The sequence below is a fragment of the Dendropsophus ebraccatus genome, chromosome 14 (assembly GCF_027789765.1).
Source record: "Dendropsophus ebraccatus isolate aDenEbr1 chromosome 14, aDenEbr1.pat, whole genome shotgun sequence".
In the NCBI taxonomy this organism is placed as follows: domain Eukaryota; kingdom Metazoa; phylum Chordata; class Amphibia; order Anura; family Hylidae; genus Dendropsophus; species Dendropsophus ebraccatus.
The window spans coordinates 27,921,374-27,946,222 of record NC_091467.1 but is presented as its reverse complement, the minus strand read 5'-3'; the positions used below and the strand labels follow the sequence as shown (position 1 = coordinate 27,946,222).

At 48.5% G+C, this 24,849-nt stretch overlaps 1 protein-coding gene across 2 annotated transcripts; it reads right to left on the bottom strand.

Moving 5' to 3' along the window:
- Positions 1 to 163: 163 nt before the first annotated feature.
- LOC138772400 (NXPE family member 2-like) lies at positions 164 to 24,582 on the bottom strand. Of its 2 annotated transcripts, XM_069952771.1 has the most exons (4): positions 24,474 to 24,582; positions 4,987 to 5,095; positions 603 to 951; positions 164 to 467 (listed from the first exon to the last, which is right to left on the bottom strand). In XM_069952771.1, the coding sequence occupies exons 1-4, from the start codon at positions 24,476 to 24,478 to the stop codon at positions 394 to 396; spliced, it is 537 nt and encodes a 178-aa protein (XP_069808872.1). In that variant the 5' UTR covers positions 24,479 to 24,582; the 3' UTR covers positions 164 to 393. The 2 variants fall into 2 exon arrangements, with proteins under 2 accessions (XP_069808872.1, XP_069808870.1); XM_069952769.1 differs by having other exon boundaries at positions 165 to 951.
- Positions 24,583 to 24,849: the final 267 nt, after the last annotated feature.

Sequence of the window (24,849 nt, the reverse complement as noted above, 5' to 3'; positions counted from 1 at the left end):
ATATAACACCTAGCTGGCCCGCGCTTTCTCACTGACCTGCCTTCTCTGGAGCGGTTTCCCACCCTCCCTCCCTGGAAATGTTTGTTACATATACTTTTAAAAAAAAAAAAAAAAAATATATACATAAAGGAATTTTGAGTTTACAAGTCACAGCAGTGGGAAAAAAACCTGTTTGGCAGTTCTGGGGAATAGCTGTCGTACGTGTACGGTGGGAGTCCGCCGGTGGCACCCCGAGGCTACCCCTTAGGTTGTTGGGCACTCCAGTGCCCGTGGTTAGTAACGGTTATAAATGGTTAAATAAAAGCTGTGGCCGACCATCACCCAGCAAAGTAAGCACTGTGTCTGTCTTCATTTCTGGTGGCGTTAGAGTAAGTTGAGTTTTGACATGGAACTCTATACAGTCTGTGCTGTGTCCAGCTTGAAGCCACACTCACTGGGAATGGACTGGTTTCTGCTCACAAATGTTCCTATAAAGGATATGAGACCATAGTCATTGTCCCTGGCTCTCCATAAAGCTGACACCGCCTCACTCGAATGGTAAAGTAACAAAGAAATAAAGACTTTGCCTTCCCAAAATAAAGTAAAGTGGACTTGATAGGTACCATTGTTAAAGTCTTCAACCACTCCCGAGGCTCCGGCCTTCAGAGTAGGGTTGTGTATTCTAGGTTTTATAAAGTCTCCTCCATACGTCTTTCTATTGCCCAAGTAATCAAACATATCAATTTGGATGGTTAACTTGTCTCCGATGCAATACGTCTTTTTAGGGTTAATAATGGTGGCCCTGCTGTTCTTAGCGCTTGAGGCAAACTTTGTGTCATTAAAGGACACTATATGGATCCATTGAGATACCTTGTCATGAATAAGGTGCTCATCTGGTGGAATAGTGCAGCTACTGGACTTTGTGGCTGAGTTTGGAGACAGAGCAGGTAAGTAAAATATAGCAGGGGAGACCTAAAAAAATACAGAATTGTATAGTTTTTAGCTTTTGTTTTAAAGGAAAATTCCATATATTACTGTGTTTTATATAGAAATAGGTACTCTGCACTGAATTAAAGTAGTCTCCCAGTCCAGGCACAGCTCCTGCCGCCATCACGCTGACAGCCAGCACAGCTCTCCTACTGATACCAGGATCTATCAGTCTTTGCCTATACAAAGAATTCCACTCCCAGCACTGAAGCTGTTCAACAATCTTTTCTACCAGGACTCCTCACCGTTTATATCCAACTCATGATGAATCTGATAAAGGTCATATAGACCGAACGTTATTTTATATCTGCTTTACCACCTATGCAAATAAAAACTACTTTAATTGCAACTCAGTGCGGAGTACCTATTTCTATGCTTGTCTGGGCTTGACTCTTCTCCGGCACCGCTGCTACTAGTACGTGGATCCACGACACAGTGTATTTTATATAGGAATTTGTATTGGTAGTTCTTAGGTGACGTTCTTCACATTACATTCTCCTGCTTCCACTGGATGCATACATCTCAAGAGAAGGAGGAGCCTTGTTGTTTGTGTGCTTAAAGCGACTCTGTACCCACAATCTGCCTCCCCCTTCCCCAAACCACTTATACCATTGGATAGCTGTTTTTAGATCTGTCCAAGATCTGTCCTGGGGTCTGTTTGGCAGGCGATGCAGTTATTGTCCTAAAAAACAACTTCTAACATGCAGCACTGTGTCAAATTGGTGTGAACTAGAGTGTCTGTGCCCTAGGCCAGCACCCCCCCTCTGTTCTTCCTCACTGCCCTCTTCATCATTAAGAACGCCTCTGGAAAGGATTTCTCCTAATCATCACCTGTCTGAACACTGCACATGTACTGGATCATTGAGGCACATGTGCAGTGTTCAGAAAGGTGACGATTAGGAGAAATCCTAATGGTGAGGAGGATGGGGAGGAGGAACAGAGAGGCGTTACAGGCCTAGGGCACAGACACTCAAGGCCTCGCCAATTTGACACAGCGCAACGAGTTTAAAAGTTGCTTTTTAGGACAATAATTGCATCACCTGCCATACGGATTCCAGGACAGATCTTGGATTAAAAGCAGCTGACAGTACAAGCGGTTGGGGGGGAGGCAGACTGTGGGTACAGGGTCGCTTTAACAAAACATATGGCAAAATTCCTTTTGCTTTTATATTAAAGGTGCCTTCACACACACCGGATCAGCAGTGGATTTCACGGTGTGAATTCACAGCGAAATCCACTGCGGATCCATTGCCAGTTATTTCTTATGAGGATTGACATCCCGCTGCAAGTATGTAAGTTAACCCCCCGCCAGCTGGAGCATACATCACCTGCTCCATGCTCCGGCTTGCTTCGGGGGCTCCCTGCTAAACGTCCCACTCAGCCAATCAGTGGCTGTGCAGACGCCAGGAACCCCGAAGCAAGCCGGAGCAGAGAGCAGGTGATGTATGGGGGGCGGGGGAGACATAATTTACATACTCGCAGTGGAATGTCAGTCCCACTGTGAGTATGTATTCGCATAGGAAATAACTGGCAATGGATCCGCAGCGTGAAATCCACTGCAGATCCAGTGTCTGCGAAGGCACTCTAAATGAAGAAAAGTCTCCAGCAGCACTCGCCACGAATTCACCTTTATTGCACACAAAAACGCATAGCAAGACTTCAGAGAACGCTTCCTCCTGGCCCATGTCGGTTTTGCACCCTCCAGCACTTTCTAAAGGCAAGATGAATTCACCATGAGTGCCGCTAGAGACTGTTAGGGTGGTCTTCAAGAGGACCACTTGAGTATATTGGATGGTTGTCAGATCAGATAAAGCAGCGCGGACCGCAGTGGATGCATTCGACACAGAAACAAGGTGAATCTGAGCAAAAGCATAATTTATTGATCCAGTCATCCCTATATATACCCATCACAGTGGGCGTATATACCTGAATAAGCATCTTTCACAATAATCAGGGAATTTTCCATCATGGGACATTATGTAGCAGTTACATTCACCTAGCGCTTGATATATCGAATTTCAATTTATTGATTATATCTCTTATTGTTATATAACCTTGTTACTTCAGCTTTCTTATTCCCTTATCAGTCCAGACTCCTTCCAATCAGTAGAAACTTCAGATGTTATTACTCATTAAACAGAATGTCAACTTGACAGAATACAAACATAAAACCTGACGACATTCACCTCATCTAAACTAATTAACCATTCCTATCCCTGACAAGACCACAACAGCAATCTTTCTGACTTGTTACTTCTGATTTTGAATCAGATTCCATGTCATAGACTAAATAGATACGTCTATGATTAATCGAGAATCGTATTGGATATTTAAGGTGAATGTACCAATAGGTACTGTACATCGATATGGGCTTTTTACATTGACAGACCGACGCTGGCGCAGAGATTCCGATACCGCAGTCCTTTTCTGAACTGCCGCCTGGTTCATGTGCACGGTGTCGGTCTATTCCCGAGCACCGGCCTGGCATGAAGTGCTGGGGATGGGCCCTCAAAACCCCAATATGACGGTCTCCTCTCCGCTCTCTGAAACATCTCTATTGATTCTAAAGCTGCGTCATAGAGGGGGTTTGATCACACTGGGGGCCAGCGGGCCTGCACCCAGTGTGTCATGCCTGGCCCATGCTCGGAAATAGACCAGTACCGTGCCCAGGAACCGGGCGTCAGTTAAAAAAAAAAAGGACTGCACCACTGACATCCCCACGCCAGTGCCGGTGTGTTAATTTAATAAGCCCACTGCAATGTACCTAGTGGTACGTTCACTTTAAGTTACCGTATGTACATTGGCTCCAGAAGGTCCAGAAGTGGAAAGTATGAGATGTCGAAGTAGAAAGTACGAGTTGTACGTGTGTCAAACGTGTGTTGTAAGTTCAGTGTGATCATATGCGTGTTTTTGTGATGTATTATTGTACTTCTCTTGTTGCATGTTAGTGGATTGTCACATACCACACATATTGCAATGCTTCATGTTGATGACGTTACACATACAGGTGCATTACTGTATGAGGGTACAGGAGGGGTCTTTCTACTAGATGAGGCAATAGAGGAGGCCTGAGCATTGTCTGAAGGCCCTAAATTCTACATGAGAGCATAGAGTGGTCACCATTACAGTGTGAAGCAATACAGATGGCGGGTTTGTATAGAGGAGAGAAGGTGGTGGAGCAAAGAACGTAAAATATTTGCCTGGTAGGTTCTGCAGAGATGAGGCACTGCCAGGAGGAGTCTTCATGACGGCTGGGCCAGATAGAGAAGAAAAATAAAAGTGAGTGGTTATATGTGAAGTGTTGAAAGCCTTTTAGGGTGACCTCACACATACTTTTGGTCCGGTGTCTTTCAGGCCAAAATAAGAAATGCCAGAAAAAACACCAATACAGCACATGGTTATTTTTTTAAGCTTTTGCATTTTTTTCAGGCGTTTTTGACTTTATATGTGAATGATCTTTTTTTGTGGTTTACGCTTTTTTTTTTTACCTGTGCCATCACATGACCTATCTGCTGGACCGCAAGATAAAAATAGACCGGAAAAAAATAAATGCCATTCGCATAGCAATGGCGTTTTTCAGACAACCAGAACAATCCCATTGAAGTCTATCAGAGAAAAAGTGCCCAATTTGCCGAAAAAATGCCACAGCATGCTGCGTTTTAGAAAAAGGAGAGCAGTGGGGGCTGGTGGGCCTTCCCCAGTGCTTGGGGGGGGGGGGGGGGGGGGGGGGGGGGGGGGGCGTTGCTTGGGAATAAACTGGCATTATGCGCAGGAACCAGGCGGCAGTTAAAAAAAAAGAGCTGTGCTACCGGCATGCCTGTGTCGGCGCCGGTCTGTTGATGTTAAAAAAACAAACCTGGTGGTACATTCGCTTTAAGACATACATATAAAATTTATTAAAAAAATGTGTCATTTATGCTTTTCTTCAATTTTAATGCAGATATTAAAAGGTTGAAACAGTGACCCCAGAGGGTTTTACTGCAGACTTGTGGTCTGTAGACATAAAAGGGGATAGCGTACCTGTATAAACTGACGATGAATTAGAAAACCTATGACCATGATGGTTATGAATGTAGCAGCCAGAAAGGTCTTTTGGTTCCCAGTACTAGACATCACCTGGAGATTAGTTCTGTAAGACATAGGATTCGTTTTCTATTAAATATTAAAAATATTATAATTATTATTGAAAAATTATATACATAAAGTTTGTGTATCACTAATATTAACATCTAAGAAACATATTCTTGATGGTTGGCAAAAAAAGGTGCCAACACCAGCACAACCTTAGGCCGAGTTCACACTGAGCAAAACTAGCGGAATTCCGCGGCGGAATTGTCCGCCGCGGAATGCCGTTAGCCTTCCTCTGATAATGGGAGTCTATGGGAGGTGCGCGCTCCTGCTCTGTCCGCGCTGAAGAATGAACATGTTCACTGTATATACTGACAGCAGGTCCCTGTGTACTCACTGTATATACTGACAGCAGCTTCCTGTGTACCTCATAGAGCTAAAATCAGACTCCCCTCCTCCAGGCTGTGCTGTCCTGCTCTGTGGTGAGTGTGTCCATAAGATGGCCGACATGGAGGAGCATGTGACCATGCCCTGCCCCCCAGTGTCCACCACTGGTGGACACTGGGGGGCAGGGCATGGTCACATGCTTCTCCATGTCGGCCATTTTATGGACAGAAATTAGGATGGTCCGAAACTGCCGAGGTTCGGGTTCATATGAACCCGAACGCTCGGCATCAGATTCCCGCTGTCTGCCCGCTCCGTGCAGCGGGTGGGTACAGCGGGAGGACCGCCTGGAAAACTAGGATACAGCCTATGGCTATGTCTGTATCCCAGTTTTCCAGGCGGTCCTCCCGCTGTATCCACCCTCTCCACGGAGCGCGAGACAGCGGGAATCATTGCCAAGAGTTCGGGTTCGTACGAACCCGAACCGAACTCGGTTCAGACCATCCCTAGACAGAAACAAAACAGAGCAGGGCAGACCAGCCTGGTGAAGGGGAGTCTGATTGTAGCTCTATGAGGTACACAGGGAGCTGCTGTCAGTATATACAGTGAGTACACCTACTAATACTGTACACTGAACTATTTTACTATAAAGTGGCCAACCCCTTTATGCATCACAAGAAGATCAAGGTGTACAGAGAAAGTGGGTCAGTGACCTAGCTGGGGAAGGGGTCCTGTGTATTGTGGGGCTTTAGGGATACTTTGTAGAAGTCAGAGGAACTCTAAAATATCTATGTGAGACATAGGAGGACAGCAGTACAAGGCGTTCTGGATCTTGCAACTGAGGACTAAGTGGGACATTTATTAAGTCCAGCATTTTTTACGCCGGACTTAAGAATGTCCCCGCATCTCCAGCGCTACGGGGATTTATGTAGAAGCGGACTGCCTCTACATAAATCCTGTGCGCTCGGCCGAAAACCTACGCCAGCTGAGGACTGGAGTAGGTTTTCGGCGTATCTTTTGTCGGAACGGATGGTGAATCGCGCGGACTCTGAGTCCGCGCCCTCCGTTCCTCCCCCTTCACACCCCCTCCCCCCCCCCCCCCCCCGGCGTACTCGGCGGACAGTGCAGATTTGCAAATATTTTATTCGCAAATCGGCCATTTGCGAATAAAATAATGCGCAAATCAGCACTTTCCGCCAAAAATCATCCGTACGCCGGATGATACATGTCCCCCTAAATCTTTATCTGGATTAAATTACAGAGATGACCTGTTATATATACTTTTTTTTATTTTATTTATTTCTCTTTGTTTTTGCTGTCTTCCATGTTCAGTCTTCCCCCATATTATTATTTTGTGCATCAACTATAAACTATTCTAATGTTTTATTATGCAGTGTAATTGTATATTTCATGATGTTGCCTACAACCCAGGTTATTTACTAGTCCTGGTTAATTCCACAACATTTCATTCCTGCACTTTTATCCCTGGACAAGTTTTTGTGTATAATACACTGTTAATTATGCCTATGCTGTAAAAAGGCAGCCCCACCTCAAAACTTGGTGTTTTTTTTTTAACCCTTTAAGGACCGTGCTAACTTTCGTTTTTGCGTTTTCGTTTTTTCCTCCATGTGCTTAAAAGGCCATAGCACTTGCATTTTACACCTACAGACCAACATGAGCCCTTATTTTTTGCATCACTAATTGTACTTCGCAATGACAGGCTGCATTTTTCCATAAAATATGCTGCGAAACCAGAAAAAAATTATATGCGCAGTGAAATTGAAAAAAAAAAAACGCAATTATTTTTCTTTGGGGGGGCTTCATTTTTATGCCGTGTGTCCTATGGAAAAACTTAGTTGTTATATATGTTCCTCAAGTCATTACGATTAAAACAATATATAACATGTATAACTTTTATTGTATCTGATGGCCTGTAAAAAATTAAAACCATTGTTAACAAATATACGTTCCTTAAAATCGCTCTATTCCCAGGCTTATAACGCTTTTATCCTTTGGTCTATGGGGCTGTGTCAGGTGTAATTTTTTGCGCCATGATGTTTACTTTCTATCGGTACCGTGATTGCGCATATGCGACTTTTTGATCGCTTTTTATTACAATTTTTCTGGATTTGATGCGACCGAAAATGCGCAATTTTGCACTTTGGGATTTTTTTGCGCTTACGCCATTTACCGTGCGAGATCAGTAATGTGATTAATTAATTTTATTAGGGGAGGGGATTTTTTATTAATAAAAACACTTTTTTTTTACTTTCACTTACAGTAATAAGAAGCCCCCTGGGGGACTTCTATATACACAGCACTGATCTCCCATTGAGATCAATCCTGTGCATATAATAGAGCAATGATCCATCAGATCATGGCTCTATTATAATGGTCTGCTGCAGACCATCTAAATAGATTGCCGAGCCGGGAACAGCGTCGGAGCGACGCTGAGCCCCGGAGCGACGCTGAGCCCCGGCCGGCTCAGTACAACGGATCTCCCCGCCGCGATCGCACCCCACTAGACACCAGGGAGAGGGGCCACATTCACTATTCAAATGCAGCTGTCAGCTTTGACAGCGGCATTTGAATGGTTAATTAGCCGGCCGTGGCGATCGGCCGCGCCGGCTAATACACGCGGTCCCTGGCTGCACTTAGCAACCGGGGACCGCGCGCTGCAGAGAGGGCTCACGCCGGGATCCCTCTCTGTTTACTCTTAACGCCCGCATGACGGGTATACCCATCATGCGTCATTAAGAGGTTAAATGACTTTCAGGTCTATGTGAACATGCTTTTATGGCTCCAATAAAGTATTGCATATTTTTGTATGTGCTGAACCTCACTTTGGGGGAGATTTATCAAAGGGTGTAAAATTTAGACTGGTGCAAACCGGCCACAGCAACCAATCACAGCTCAGCTTTAGGCAGTGCTGAAAGGAAAGCTGAGCTGTGATTGGTTGCTGTGGGCAGTTTGCACCAGTCTGAATTTTACACCCTTTGATAAATCCCCCCCTTTGTGTTTTTCCAGTATTTATTGTGCACTGTGGTGATGGCTTTCCACAGGTGGAACAGTATGTATTGCTACACTGCAGTGTTGGTTTACTACAGGTTTTTCAATTACAGCTTCCCAGAGATTCCCAGCTTTTCCATGTTCCTGGCTAACAAACTGGACTAATTATTCTATAATATGGCAATTGGAAACCTAGGCACAGGAAAGCTGGGTAAGAACTTCTGTGAAGCTGAGATGAAGGACAAATTGATCATGTAACACTACCAGGATGGTATCAGTGATATACTGTGTGGATCTATCATGCAGTAATGCAGTAACAGGTCTGTGGTCATTATTGTGGTACCACAGTGTCATCACTCATGGAATGGAAATATGTATTGCTGCATGGGGGGGGGGTTACTTTATAACAAGGCAAACTTGGAATTCAGCAGTCTGGGAAACCTGGAGAAGAGAGGTGTGTATGTGTGTGTGTGTGTGTGTGTATGTGTGTATATGTGTGTGTGTGTGTATGTGTGTATGTGTGTGTGTATGTGTGTGTGTGTGTGTGTGAGTGTGTGTGTCATTTTAGGGTGTCAACACTCAAAGTGCCTAGGACAGAATAAACTCTGAATACAGGCCTAGGTATATGGGCCACCTTTGTATGCTAAAAGCCGTCAAGTGTCCTGCATCTTAAAGTGTTACTGTAATTTTAAAATACTTTTGATATGTCAAAGGTTTTTATTGGTGGGATTCTAAGACTTCAACTGATTACTAGAACAAACATGGAGAAATATGGAAAGCTGAGTGCTGTATCTCTCTGCTGTCTCCTTGCTGCTTCCATATATAAAGAGGGGGAACTACCAGTAAGGATAAGAGATGAGCGAATAGTGAAATATTGGATTTGATTCAAATAGCTCCCGATATTCAACTATTCGAACGAATATCGAATCCCATTATAGTCTATGGGAGAAAAATCCTTGGGACCTGGAAATCAAGATTCGACCACTAGGAGGTCACCAAGTGCACAATAAAACCGCAGAAAAAGAAAGCACCCGAAGTGAAGCGCAGTGTAATGGCCCCCTGCCATGCACATGACAGGGATAGTCTGACTAGCAGGTTAAGAGTAATAAGTGGTTGCTGGTGAGACATAGGGTGAAATGTAGGGCAAGGGGAGGGGGCCAGAGCAGGGCCGGTTTAACCAGAGGGCACATGGTGCACCGGCCCACTGGTTAAAGGGGCCCACCCTGCGTAGGGCTGACTTTTGCTCTATGCGACCAGTGGGGTCGCACAGGGCTCCGGCCACCAGTCTGCCAGGGGGGGGGGGCGCCATCGGGATGGGTAAGTTACCCATGCATGGCGCACCCTGCAGGGCCCCCCCTGCCTGCTGCTGCGCTCTGCACTGTAGCTATGAGAGCTCGTAACGAGCGCTCATAGGTACAGGCAGCAGCAGCGGCACTGACAGGTTGGGAGCCATTGGCTCCCTCCCTGTCTGTCATCCTTGTGGCTGCAGGCAGTGCTTTGCCTGCGGTCACAAGAGGCCGCACTTCCGTAGTGGTATCGGCGCTGAGTGACATCACTCAGCGCCGACACCGCGAGAGGGGAGAGCGGCCTCTTGTGACCGCAGGCAAAGCACTGTCTGCGGCCATAAGAGTGAGGTGAGGTGAAGAGAAGAGGAACGCGCGGACCCAGGTGAGTATAAAGTGTTTTTTTAATTTGCTATATGGGAGGGGGGAGCACAAAGGGGGGCTATATAACTGGGGGGTAGCACACAGCGGGGGTCTATTCTACTCGTGGTGCCACGGGGGGGGCCTATATACTACTGGGGGGGGGATAGGGCGCATATATAACTGGGGGGCGCACAGGGGGGTATATATAATGGGGAGCGCACAGGGGGGTATATATAAATCAGGGAGGGCACAGGGGGGGGGCTATATACTACTGGGGGTGCACAGGGGGTATATATAACTTGGGGGGAGTGCACAGGGGGGCTATATACTACTGGGGGGTGCACAGTGGGGTATATATAACTGGGGGAGTGCACAAGGGGATATATATAACTGGGGGAGCGCACAGGGGGTATATATATATAACTGGGGGAGTGCACAGGGCGGTATATATAACAGGGAGCACAGAGGGGGGCTATATACTACTGGGGGGTGCACAGGGGGGAATATATAACTGGGGGAGCGCACAGTGGGTTTTAAATATATAACTGGGGGAGTGCACAGGGGGGTATATATAACTGGGGGGCACACAGGGGGTATATATATAACTAGGGGAGCGCACAGGGGGGTATATATAACTGGGAGCACAGAGGGGGGCTATATACTACTGGGGGGTGCACAGGGGGTATATATAACTGGGGGAGTGCACAGGGGGGTATATATAACAGGGAGCACAGAGGGGGGGCTATATACTACTGGGGGTGCACAGGGGGTATATATAACTGGGGCGACGCACAGGGGGTATATATATAACTGGGGGAGCGCACAGGGGGTATATATATATAAATTAGGGAGTGCACAGGGGTATATATAACAGGGAGCATAGAGGGGGGCTATATACTACTGGGGGGGTGCACAGGGGGGTATATATAACTGGGGGGCACACAGGGGGTATATATATAACTAGGGGAGCGCACAGGGGGGTATATATAACTGGGGGAGCGCAGAGGGGGGCTATACACTACTGGGCGCACAGGGGATATATATACAACTGGGAGGTGCATGAGGGGGTATATATAACTGGGGGGCACACGGGGGTATATATAACTGGTATATATAATGGGGAGCGCACATGGGGGCTATATACTACTCGGGGGCTGCACGGGGGTATATATACTACTGGGGGATGCACCTAGTGGTCTATAGTACTGGGGGCAGCACACATAGGGTCTATATACTACTGGGGGCAGAACAATGGGGTCTATATACTACTGGGGGGTGCACAGGGGGTATATATACTACTGGGAGCAGCACCTAGTGGTCTATAGTACTGGGGGCAGCACACAGGTGTCTATATACTACTGGGGGCAGCACACAGCTGTCTTTACTACTGGGGGCAGCACACAGCTGTCTATATACTACTGGGGGCAGCTAACAGCTGACTTTACTACTGGGGGCAGCACACAGCTGTGGGGGAGCACAGAGGGGTGTAACTACTATATAGGGGGAAAGAGGGGGGTACTACTATATAGGGGTACATGGGGGGTAACTACTGTATAGGGGTACAGGAAATCTTACTACTGTATGTGTTGAAGCCTAAAATGTTTCTCTGGCAGATTCTGGAGAGAAGATTCACAGCCGGGGAAGACTTCAAGGTGGCCCAGGCTGGATGGAATGAAAGATGGAGTGAAAGTGATGAGAGAAGACGTCCCCTGTGAGTAAATGGATGTAACTGTTATAGGGCTGTAGTGATAGTGGTCATGGTGTGGCGGTATTATATAAAGGTATAATTGGTGATATCGTTATGAGGTAACTACCATATGTATTGGGGCTCTTAATACAGTGTGGGGACATTTTCAGGGAATTATACTGTGTGTGGAGCTCTGATTCTGATAACGCTGGGTTGGGGGGGGGGGGGCACTCTTGAGGCCTGTGCACTGGGCCCAACATTGTATTAAAACGGCCCTGGGCCAGAGGTTATAAGAGGCAAAGGAAGAGTGCTGGTGGTCAATGTGAGCTGGTTGGTGAAATTTCCCGCCCGCCCTGTATATTGCCCTTGGGTTATAATTAGTTGTCACAGTGGCATGGGCAGGAGGGGGATTTGGAGGCGGTGGTGCCTTAAATGGGCAGTTAAATAATTAGTTTGTTGGGGAGTTAGAGTACTTCCCAGGTTAATCATGTTGGTTATGGTGCTGGGGTGTTATCCAGCTATATATATATATATATATATATATATATATATATATATATATATATGAGGCCCTGTGGCCAATGGCCCAGGGAAGAGTTTGGTCTCCAGTTCATGGTGCCCTCGGCTCTGGCGCCCATGGCTGGGGGTAAAGGGAGACCTGTTTTGGGAATATGGAAAGTAATCTGCCTTCAAGTCCCCTTCCTGTTAGAGATAATAAAAATTCTGTGACTTATTGGGTTATAAAGTTATTTATACTATTTGTACAGTAATTTTTATACCGTGGAAGTTTTTATATTTTGTTAATAAAATTGGGCCGCTGTGGCCTTTGCACCAAACCCAGTGTCAGTGTCAATTATCTGGGATAAGTGGGGGTGGTGTTGGGTACACAGCGTATCTAAAGTATTCCCTAGTCATGATGCCAACACCCCTGGAATGCATATGGGACAGCAGGGGAAGCATGCCCGGGTACATGACAAAAAGTAGAAGTGCACCTTTTGGTCTAGCGGTACTTGCGTACGTATTAGGTGGTGTGTAACATTAGTGTATGTTTGTTATTTGTTAATTTAGTACACTTGCGAAATACAATTGTGTGCAGAGTTATATATTGCCCAGCCAGTGATGTGAATTGCACACATGAATATATTACATATATATTCACCTTAAATATTACCCCACTATCACAGACTCAACTATAGACTCCAAACACAATATAACCGCTTTGTATAATGGAAAAAATACTTATTTCCTCTACATTAGGGTGGACAGAAAGCCAAATATTGAGCAAAAGAAAATTTATCATGCAGCCATTTAAATCACAAAAAGCAAAGTTGGTGTGGGGATTACTTTAAACGACAATAGACTCTCTCTCCCCATGCTGTTAGTCCTTTTATTATTTGAGGCAATAGAAAAGACTGGAATATGTGGGAGCAGTCTTCCCACCCGTCGCTTTGACTGCTCCAGTAAAGCCGGACCTGGATAAGCTGTGGAAACAGATGATGAATTTAATAAAAGTGTCAATAATCTATTGTTACTGTCTAAAGCTACCGGTTCACTTCACCTAGGCCAGGCACCTTGGTGACACTTATCTGTCCTCTAAAATGACAAATAGTATCTTCTCACAAGGCCCATGAGGTCTGCCCTCAAAAAAATTGTATAGAGGCCTATGAAGTGAGCCCTCACTGTCAGTTGACAGGCGGCTGCGCTTATCTGTGATGATGCCCCCAGCTGCGCTAAAGACTCTTTCAGACAGAATGCTGGCGGCAGGGCAGGCCAGCACCTCCAAGGCGTATAATGAGAGTTCGAGCCATGTGTCCAACTTGGAGACCCAATACCTGTAGGGCGCCGAGGGATCGGGGAGGACAGGGTTGTGGTCGGCCAGGTACTCCCGCAACATCTGCCAATACTTGTCCCTTCTGTTCGTACTAGACCCTGCCGTGATGGTACTTTGGCGAGGGGGTACTTTGGAGAGTGTTCCCATGGCGGTCGTGGACCTGATGGATGTTGTCCAGCTTTGAGAGGAACTCTCTTCTCTGCCGCCAGCAATGGAAGGTGGGAATATCTCCATCATATTCTTCAGCAGTTCTCTCTGGTACTCCAGTAGTCTGGTATTCCTCTCCAGGCCTCCTGTGCATGCAAGGCGTTCACCCTGATGGCGATGAGGGATTCTTTAACAAGGCATAGGAGTGGGATGGTTACGCTGACTATGGCATTGTCGCAGCTGATCCTCTTGGTGGACTCCTCGAATATCCTCAAAACATCGCATAAGTCTGCCATCCATGGCCACTCATGGTTGGCAAACTGAGGGAGCTGAGTTAAAGGCACCCGTGGGTTTTGGAGCTGGTATTCCATGAGAGCTCTCTGTTGCTCACACACCCTGGACAACATATGATTAATAGAATTCCAGCGAGTGGTGACATCGCACAACAGCCGGTGTTCGGGTAAATGCAGGTGTTTTTGTAGCTTTTTAAGGCTAGCAGCCGCCACAATGGACTTCCGAAAGTGGGCGCAAAGGCGCCGCACTTTCACCAGTAGTTCTGGCAGGTCGGGGTAGGTCTTTAAAAAGTACTGCACCACCAAATTAAAAACGTGGGCCAGGCATGGTACGTGTTGGAGTTCTCCAAGCTCCAGAGCTGCCACCAAGTTACGGCCATTATCACACACAACCATGCCTGGTCCCAGCTGCAGCAGCGACAGCCAAATTTCTGCCTGCTGCAAGATGGCATCCTTTACCTCTGGGCAGGGGCGTAGCTAATGTCTCCTGGGCCCTGGTGCGAGAGGCCAACTTGGGCCCCCCCCCCCTCCTTTCACGACCAAGTGATGCTATTGTTGTGTGTGTGTGTATATATATATATATATATACAGTGGTGCCTTGGATTATGAGCATAATTCGTTCCAGGACCGTGCTTGTAATCCAAATCCACTCTTAAACCAAAGCAAATTTTCCTATAAGAAATCATGTAAATGCAGACAATTGGTTCCACACCCCAAATATATTTATTATTCTGTACTGTACAGTAATGGAGAGGATGGGAAACACAAGGGCTGACAGAGACTGCAGGGAGCAGGAAGGAATGAGCAGGACAGATGTGGGAACATACATGCAGTGCTCTCTGTCCGGGGAGAGAAGTGTTACAGCTATGGAGAGATTACCCCCCCCCCACACAGTCCTGTCCCCTGATGTAAGCCCCAGCCTGAAGGGGATCTGCTATGATTTGGAAGGTGTTTAGAGTACAGTGCTGTAGACCCCGCTATGCAGGCCATGCCCCTTCTCCACTCGCGCTCCCACCCAATACAGGAAGTTCTTAAACCAAAGCAATGCTCTTAAACCAAGTCACAATTTTGAAAAAACTGTGAGCTCTTAAACCAAAACGCTCTTAAACGAAGTTACTCTTAAACCAAGGTACCACTGTATGTATATATATATATATATGTATATATATATATATATATACACACACACACACCAAGACAGATATTACCTATTACCGCCATACTGTTACCGACCAAATCCTGTATACTGAGACCAATATTACCAGTAATACCAGTATATAGGGAGGAAACATTACCGCCACACCACAACCACTACCATCACCACCATATTGTTACTGACCAAATCCAGTATACTAAATCACCTCATACAGTCATATAGAGGTGGCCCCAGCTCTACACAGGCTCTATACACCATATACATTACTGTGCAGTTATATCAGGTGACTCACAGGAGACGTCTTTTCTGATTGGAGTTCTTTCCTTTTCATCTTCTCCATCCGTCCTAGGCCGTTATGAGAACTTCTCCGAGCCACGAATCCACAGAATCTGCCAGACAGACATATTAGGCTCCACACTCTGACACCATCCTCCATCTCTCTACACACTGCACATCTGTATTGTCCCCTATACACCCTCATTTAGTGGGTAGCCCTGACTCTATGTGACCTCCTAATAATATATGCCCCCCTCTGTGTATTCCCTCTCCCCCTATGTTGCCCCCCCCAAATAGATGGCCCCCTCTACCCCCTCCCTTATAGATGGCCCCCTCTACCCCCTCCCTTATAGATGGCCCCCTCTACCCCCTCCCTTATAGATGGCCCCCTCTCTCCTCACCCTCCCTTATGGATGGTCCCCTCTCCCCCCACCCTCCCTTATAGATGGCCCCCTCTCCCCCCACCCTCCCTTATGGATGGTCCCCTCTCCCCCCCCTCCCCTTATAGATGGTCCCCTTCCCCCCCCCCCCTCCCTTATAGATGGTCCCCTTCCCCCCCTCCCCCCCTCCCTTATAGATGGTCCCCTTTCCCCCCTCCCTTATAGATGGTCCCCTTTCCCCCCCCTCCCTTATAGATGGTCCCCTTTCCCCCCCTCCCTTATAGATGGTCCCCTTTCCCCCCCTCCCTTATAGATGGTCCCCTTTCCCCCCTCCCTTATAGATGGTCCCCTTTCCCCCCCTTTATAGATGGTCCCCTTTCCCCCCACCCCCACAGATGGCCCCTCTTTCCCCCCACCCTCATAGATGGCCCCTCTTTCCCCCCACCCTCATAGATGGCTCCTCTTTCCCCCCACCCTCATAGATGGCCCCTCTTTCCCCCCACCCTCATAGATGGCCCCCTCTCTCCTCACCCTCTCTTATGGATGGTCCCCTCTCCCCCCACCCTCCCTTATAGATGGTCCCCTTCCCCCCCCCCCTCCCTTATAGATGGTCCCCTTCCCCCCCCCTCCCTTATAGATGGTCCCCTTCCCCCCCCCTCCCTTATAGATGGTCCCCTTCCCCCCCCTCCCTTATAGATGGTCCCCTCCCCCCCCCCTCCCTTATAGATGGTCCCCTTTCCCCCCCTCCCTTATAGATGGTCCCCTTTCCCCCCCTTTATAGATGGTCCCCTTTCCCCCCCCCACCCTCATAGATATGGCCCCTCTTTCCCCCCACCCTCATAGATGCCCCCCTCCTTCCCCCCCACCCTCATAGATGCCCCCCCTCTTTCCCCCCACCCTCATAGATGCCCCCCCTCTTTCCCCCCACCCTCATAGATGCCCCCCCTCTTTCCCCCCACCCTCATAGATGCCCCCCTCCTTTCCCCCCACCCTCATAGATGCCCCCCCTCTTTCCCCCCACCCTCATAGATGGCCCCCTCTTTCCCCCCACCCTCATAGATGCCCCCCTCCTTTCCCCCCACCCTCATAGATGGCCCCCTCCTTTCCCCCCACCCTCATAGATGGCCCCCTCCTTTCCCCCCACCCTCATAGATGCCCCCCTCTTTCCCCCCACCCTCATAGATGCCCCCCTCCTTTCCCCCCACCCTCATAGATGCCCCCCTCCTTTCCCCCCACCCTCATAGATGCCCCCCTCCTTTCCCCCCACCCTCATAGATGGCCCCCTCCTTTCCCCCCACCCTCATAGATGGCCCCCTCCTTTCCCCCCACCGGTAAGGGCTGATAAAAAAACAAAACTTAACTCACCTGACAACGCGCTCCCACGTTGATCCTCACTCCTTCGGTCTGTCCCCGGCTGCTGCGCGGCTGCCGGGGGTGTCGCGTCTTATCCCCGGCAGCGCGCGCATCCCAGAACTCCCTGCGCGCCGGAAACCGGAAGTCAGGGCCCAAGGCGCGCAGGGAGCTCTGGGATGCGCGCGCTGCCGGGGGTAAGACGCGACACCCCCGGCAGCCGCGCAGCAGCCGGGGGAAGACGGAGCCGGACTCTTGTGACCGCAAGCAAAACAATGCTTGCGGTCACAAGAGTGATTAATCGGGGGGCCCCGCGGGCCCCCCTTGTGGCGGGCCCGGTCGCGGCGGCGACCCCCGCGACCACGGTGGCTACGCCACTGCCTCTGGGGTGCTGTGGTTCTTATCACCCAGGCTGATAAGCTTGAACATAGCCTGCTGACATCTCCCTACGCCAGTGCTGCAGCGTTTCCAGCTCAACGCTGAGGACGATTTTATGGAGGAGGAGAGGTTGTCAGAGCCTGTGCTGACAATCTTAGGCGGGGGGAGGAGGGAGACTGTCCGTGTTTGAGACTTGGTACCCGCCTCCACAACATTCACCCAGTGTGCCCTCAGTGAGATATAGCATCCCTGGCCGCAAGCACTTGTCCACGTGTCGGTGGTCAAGTGGACTTTTATGCTAACCGCGTAACTTAGGGCCCGCCCGATGTTATGGGACACGTGCTGGTGCAAGGCAGGAACGTCACACCTGGAAAAGTAGTGGCGGCTAGGGACGGAATACCGAGGTGTGGCAGCTGCCATCAGGTCACGGAAGGCTTGCGTCTCAACAAGTCTAAACGGCAACATCTCCATGGCCAGCAATTTGGAGATGTGGCAGTTTAAAGCTTGAGCAGAGGGGTGAGTAGAGGCATACTTATGCCTGCGATCAAATGCCTGACTGTTGGACAATTGCAGTGGAGTCACATGACGATGCAGGCGAAAGGAGCAGACGCAGGCAAAGGGGAAGGTGAAGAAGGCACCAAAGTGGCGAGGTGTCCTGGCTGGTGTTCTGGACTGTAGGGCTAGAAGAGAGAACAGGGGAAGAGTCAGCAGTGGCAACGCCGGGCGCAGGTTCTCCTGTGTTTGCTCTTTCCCACTGAGCCCAGTGCTTTGCTTCCTGGTGATGCCGCATGGTCGAGGTGGTCAAGTTGCTGTACTCCGAGCCTCTACTCAGTTTGGAGTGACATAGTATGCTTGAGCTTGTCATCCAAGCAAACATTAAAAAACCTCAACACCAAAGAGCTGCGTGACCTCAATGGGGGAGTTTGTCATGACTGGCTGCTTCGGGGAAAAGCTTGGGCCCTGGTGACTCTGGCCTGCCTTCGCTGACTCATCTGTCCTCTACCTCTGGACATCCCTCTGCCTCTTTGCGCCTTTTTTGGTGCAGAGTGGGCTTCCACACCTCCACTAATTTCCCCACTAGGCATCACCCCTTGCAAGGTCGGGTCGTTAGCTTCATCTTCCAGCCCCTCCTCCATCTCCTCACTTTGCTGCTCCTCCTGCACACTGGGCATGTCAACTGTTTGGCTTAATGGCAATTGGGTCTCCTCATCGTCAGTCCTCACGACTTGAGGTTGCCGGTCCACAACAGCAACTGGACATAGTGAATGCTCCAGATTTTGTGCATTGCTACAGATAAAATCCTCAGGTAGCTCCTTGGATTCATCAAGTATTTGAACACTGTCGAATTGGGGAAAAGAGCTCCTCGTAGTGGGCAAGGGTGGGATTACTATGGACTAATTGTACAGGTTTGGAGACATTAGTGTCAGACTCTTGGCTAACCTCGAGACTGAAGTGAGTGACTAAATGACTAGAAGCACTCGCCGCCATCCATCGTAACACTTGGTTATGCTAATCGGGCCTCGACAGTTGTGCACCCCGCCCCCTGCACAACTGTCCTATAAAGCCAGGGATGGTGGATGGGTGCGATACTAGACGTCCCTCTAAAGCACGCGCTGTAGGGGGCAATTGCAATTGACTGCGGCTTGAAACCCTGGCAGCATTTCCGCATCCCTCTCCTCTTTGCTTTGCGCTATGCATTGTAGTAGCCGTTTTACTTTTTTCCATACAATTCAGCTGTACCAGATAGTTTTTAATTTATCCCACACTAACAGTATACAGCCGTATACTGAATATAGAATTGTTTTTACAACAATAGAAATAAAAGGCTGGTCAACGTCTTCACTGGATGCAGACTGCGCAAATCTGTAGTAGCAAGATAACAGCTATTATCCCACACACACAGTATACAGCTGTATACACTATCAGTGGGTATGCACACTGTGTATACACACTGCCTGTCTCACAACAGCTTCTACAGTGTGTGTATACACTGCCTGTCTCACAACAGCTTATATCGTGTAGACACACTGCCTGTCTCACAACAGCTCATACAGTGTATACACACTGCCTAGCTCACAACAGCTTATACAGTGTAGACACACTGCCTTTCTCACAACAGCTTATATAGTGTAGACACACTGCCTGTCTCACAACAGCTTATACAGTGTATGTATACACTGCCTGTCTCACAAAAGCGTATACACTGTAGAAACACTGCCTGTCTCACAACAGCTTATACAGTGTAGTCACACTGCCCATACCTCCCAACTGTCCCGGATTCCGCAGGACAGCCCCGTTTTCAGGGTGCTGTCCCGCGGTCCCGTAACGGCTCACGGTGTCCCGCATTATATGTGGCCACACCGAAAAAATAAATAAACCAGTAACTCACTTGTCCGCCGGTCCCAGCAGCTCCTCTCCCGGCAGAGCGTGCACTCCCGTCATCCTCCAGGGCGGGCAGCGGGATATACAGACACTGACTGTGCGGGAAGTGACCTGCAGCCTCCATCATGAATCACTTCCCGTACAGTCAGTGACTCTGTACCCCGCTGCCCGTCCCGGAGGATGACGGGAGTGCGCGCTCTGCCGGGAGAGGAGCTGCTGGGACCGGCGGACAGGTGAGTTACTGGTTTATTGTTTTTCTGGTCGGGCCACACAAAGGGCAGGATTGGCTACTATGTGGGGCACTATATGGGGGATTGGCTACTATGTGGGGCACTATATGGGGATTGGCTACTATGGGGGGCACTATATGGGAGGATTGGCTACTTTGTGGGGCACTATATGGGGCATTGGCTACTATGGGGGGCACTATATTGGGGGATTGACTACTATGTGGGGCACTATATGGGGTGATTGGCTACTATATGGGGCACTATATGGGGATTGGCTACTATGTGGGGCACTATATGGGGGGATTGGCTACTATGTGGGGCACTATATGGGGATTGGCTACTATGTGGGGCACTATATGGGGATTGGCTACTATGTGGGGCACTATATGGGGTGACTGGCTACTATGTGGGGCACTATATGGGGGGATTGGCTACTATGTGGGGCACTATATGGGGGATTGGCTACTATGTGGGGCACTTTATGGGGGCATTGGCTACTATGTGGGGCACTATATGGGGGCATTGGCTACTATGTGGGCACTATATGGGGGCATTGGCTACTATGTGGGGCACTATATGGGGGCATAGGCTACTATGTGGGGCACTATATGGGGGCATTGGCTACTATGTGGGGCACTATATGGGGCATTGGATACTATGTGGGGCACTATATGGGGGCATTGGATACAGGGGCGGTCTTGGCATTTCTGGGGCCCCAAGCGAAGTTATGTCTGGGGGCCCCCCCCTCGACACGCGTTCCAAAACAATAGACCGCTGTGTGTTGCCCCCAGTAGTATATACCCTTTGTGCGCTACCGCCAGTAATATATACTCCTTGTGTGCTGCCCCCTATAGTATTTACCCCTTGTGTCCTGCTCCCAGTAGTATATACCCCTTGTTTGCTTCCCTCAGTAGTATATAAACCCCTGTGTGTTCCCCCAGTTATATATAGCCTCCCGTGTGCTCCCCCAGAAGTATATAGACCTCCTGTGTGCTGCCCCAGTTGTATATAGACCCCCTGTGTGCTGCCCCCAGTTGTATATACCCCCTGTGTGCTCCCCCACTAGTATATAGGCCCCCTGTGTGCTCCCTCAGGGGTATTTAGCCCCCCTGTGTGCTCCCCCACTTGGATATAGACCTCCTGTGTGCTCCCCCACCTGGATATAGACCCCTGTGTGCTCCTCCAGTAGTATATAAACCCCCTGTGTGGTTCCCCCAGTAGTATATAGACCCCCTGTGTGCCCCACCAGTATTTTATAGACCCCTTGTGTGCTGCCCCAGTAGTATACAGACCCCTGTGTGCTCCCCCAGTTATATATAGACCACTTGTGTGCCTCACAAGTAGTATATAGACCCCCTGTATGTTCCCCCAGTAGTATATAGACCCCCTGTGTGCTCCACCAGTAGTATATAGACCCCTGTGTGCTCCCCCAGTAGTATATAGCCCCCCTGTGTGCTCCCCCACTTGGATATAGACCTCCTGTGTGCTCTCCAAGTTGTATATAGACCCCATTCTGCTGCCCCAAGTAGTATATAGACCCCCTGTGTGCTGCCCCCAGTAGTATATAGACCCCCTGTGTGCTGCCCCGAGTAGTATATAGACCCCTCTGTGAAGCCCCAGTAGTCTATAGCCCCCCTGTGTGCTCCCCGTTATATAGCCCCTCTGTGTGCTCCCTCCATTTATATAGACCCCCGCTGTGCGCTCCCCCAGTTACACAGGCCCCTGTGTGCTCCCCCTCCCATATAGTATATAACACAATAAAACAAACACTTATACTCACCTGGGTCCAGGCGTCTCCTCTTCTCTTCACTCTTGTGGCCGCAGGAAGGGTTTTCCCTGCGATCACAAGAGACTGCACTCCCCTTGTCCTGGCGCTGATGCTCCAGTGATGTCACTGGAGCGCCGGCACCACATGGACAAAGCGGCCACTTGTGACCGCAGGGAAAACCCTTCCTGCGGCCACAAGAGTGACTGACAGGAAGGGAGCCAATGTCTCCCGCCCTGTCAGTGCTGCTGCATGTAACTATGAGCGCTCATTACAAGTGCTCATAGTTACAGTTCAGATGGCAGCAGCGAGTGGGGCAGCGGCCCTGTCCAGCAGTCTTGAGCACAAGAGCGGGGCGAGGTGGCCCCCCTGGATGTTGGGGGCCCCAAGCGATCGCTTGGGGTGCTTGGTGCCAAAGACCGCCACTGATTGGATACTATGTGTGGCACTATTGGGGGGATCGGATACTATGTGGGGCACTTCAATGGGGGATTGGATACTATGTGGGGCGCTATATGGGGGATTGGATACTATATAGGGCATTTTTGGGGGGATTGGATACTGTATAGGGCACTATTCAGTCAGCAGCATGTGGTGACTGTAGGGGAGTGGCTATGGAGGGTCGCTATGGGGGCGTGGCTATGGAGGGTCGCTATGGGGTGTGGCTATGGAGTGTCGCTATGGGGGCGTGGCTATGGGGACCGCGGCGCACATGTCCCTCTTTGCTCTTTGCAAAAGTTGGGAGGTATGCACTGCCTGTCTCACAAAAGCTTGCAAATCTCTCTTTTTTATATGGTTTTAGCCCTAACAAGGGCCTTTGAGGGTCCCTTCCTACCTAACTTCACCTACAAGCTTTCTCTCCCTGGTATACAGTCTGTCCCTCTCTAGCTCCAAACAGCAAGTGACACGAATCTCAAATTACTATACTTGTATTCAGGTCACATGGTTTAGCCAGTCAATCACAGTTAGAGGGTTTTTTTTTAACATCCTGCTTATTCCTAGTGCCTGTCCCTCCCCCTGCATGTTTATTGGCTGGAAAAAAGCGCCAGGGGATGTGGGAGGGCGAATAAAATTTTTTACTGCGTTTTGGCTAGAATATTTGACCGCAGTAGAATACCTCGAATAGCGTACTATTCGATCAAATAGTATTCGCTCATCTCTCATCGCTCATAGACACAGGCTATGTTCACACAACGTATATTTTTGTTGCACAACAGCTGTGATTATTACGAAAATATACGTTACCTTGCTGTCTGTGGGATCCTGGACGGAGTGTATACACATGGTATACACTCCGGCCGGGATCCCTAGCGGCGCCGCAAACAACATCTCTGTTTGTTTTCTGTGGCCGCTATTTATTGAATAGCGGCCGCAGAAAAACCTATCAGTGCACACTGTGGAGCAAGCGGCTCCGGCCGTTCTCTCCATAGCATGCAGTAGAGTTCTGATGCAGGCGCGCACGGATGCGCCCGCATCAGAACTCTGCGGCTGCAAAGATCGTCCGGGATGATCTTTTTAGAGACCGGCCGTTCTGTGACCTGGCCGGTCTCATACGTTGTGTGAACATAGCCACAGGCAGTTAGGTGATAGGGAAATAAATCAAATCATGGCATTTGTCTTTGCTGATGGTCATTTGTAGAGTTATAAAATTGCGTTATTCTTCGGAAGCTGAAGTGTCACATAAGTTATGCTAAGCCACAGCATGCAAGCCTCTCCCTCACCTCTTTATTCCTTGACTTATTGTCATACATTGACACTTCAGCTTCCAAGAAATGATGCAATTTTATAACTCTGCAAATGACCATCAGCAAAGACAAAGGCAACAATTGTTTTATTTCCCTATCACCCGTCTACAGCTCCGTACCTGGTACGGACCTGACAGATTGCCTTTAACAACAAAAAGGAAGGTGCAAAGCTGAGAGCCCCTGTAACTATCCGTACACTTTACTGCCCTGTATGACTCCAGCCCCAGCTTCTTATGTACTGTGATGTCATTACTATATATACTGTATATATATATATATATATATATATATATATATATATATATATGCTAATGTCTATACATCTTTACATTACTTAATTACATTTTCTAAGTCCTGATTAGAGATGAGCGAACCTCGAGCATGCTGGAGTCCATCTGAACCCGAGCGTCGGCATTTGATTAGCTGGGGCTGCTGAACTTGGATAAAGCTCTGAGGTTGTCTTGAAAACATGGATACAGCCAATGACTATATCCATGATTTCCATGTAGCCTTAGGGCTTTATCTAACTTCAGCAGCCACCGCTAATCAAATGCCGAATGGTCGGGTTCGGATGGACTCGAGCATGCTCCAGGTTCGCTCATCTCTAGTCTTGATTCAATCATTTTATGCAATAGATTTTTATACATTTTAGAATTATATTTTGCACAAAGAATCCCAAAACGAAAAGCTCAAACATGTCCCCTTTAGTTATTACACTACAGCTATGAGTATTTATAACATGAATCCATTATTTCCTGTAGAAGTCTAGATATCACTTACATCATATTGGCAGAAGTCTGACCCAAAAACAGAGTTTTAGTCCAATGACATCAATGTGCAGCTTTCTAGTTCTACCAGGGTTGAGCTCCGGATTCCTCTGCATATTAGTCACACATCTCTTCTCTTATTTCTTAGCACTTTGGACTGTTTCTTCTATACTCTAATGGGAATTTGGACTTTGTAATATTGGTTCTATAAAAGGGGCATAACTATAGAAGAAGAGATAAGGAGAAATAATACTATAAAACATATTTACAGAATGCAAAGCGTTTTATGCCTGTGTCCTGGTGACTATAGCTCCATTTTATGCAACCTTTTGTTATGCATCACCATAGTTTTTGGCCTATAAAGTGGATGTGGTTTAATTACTGAAGCT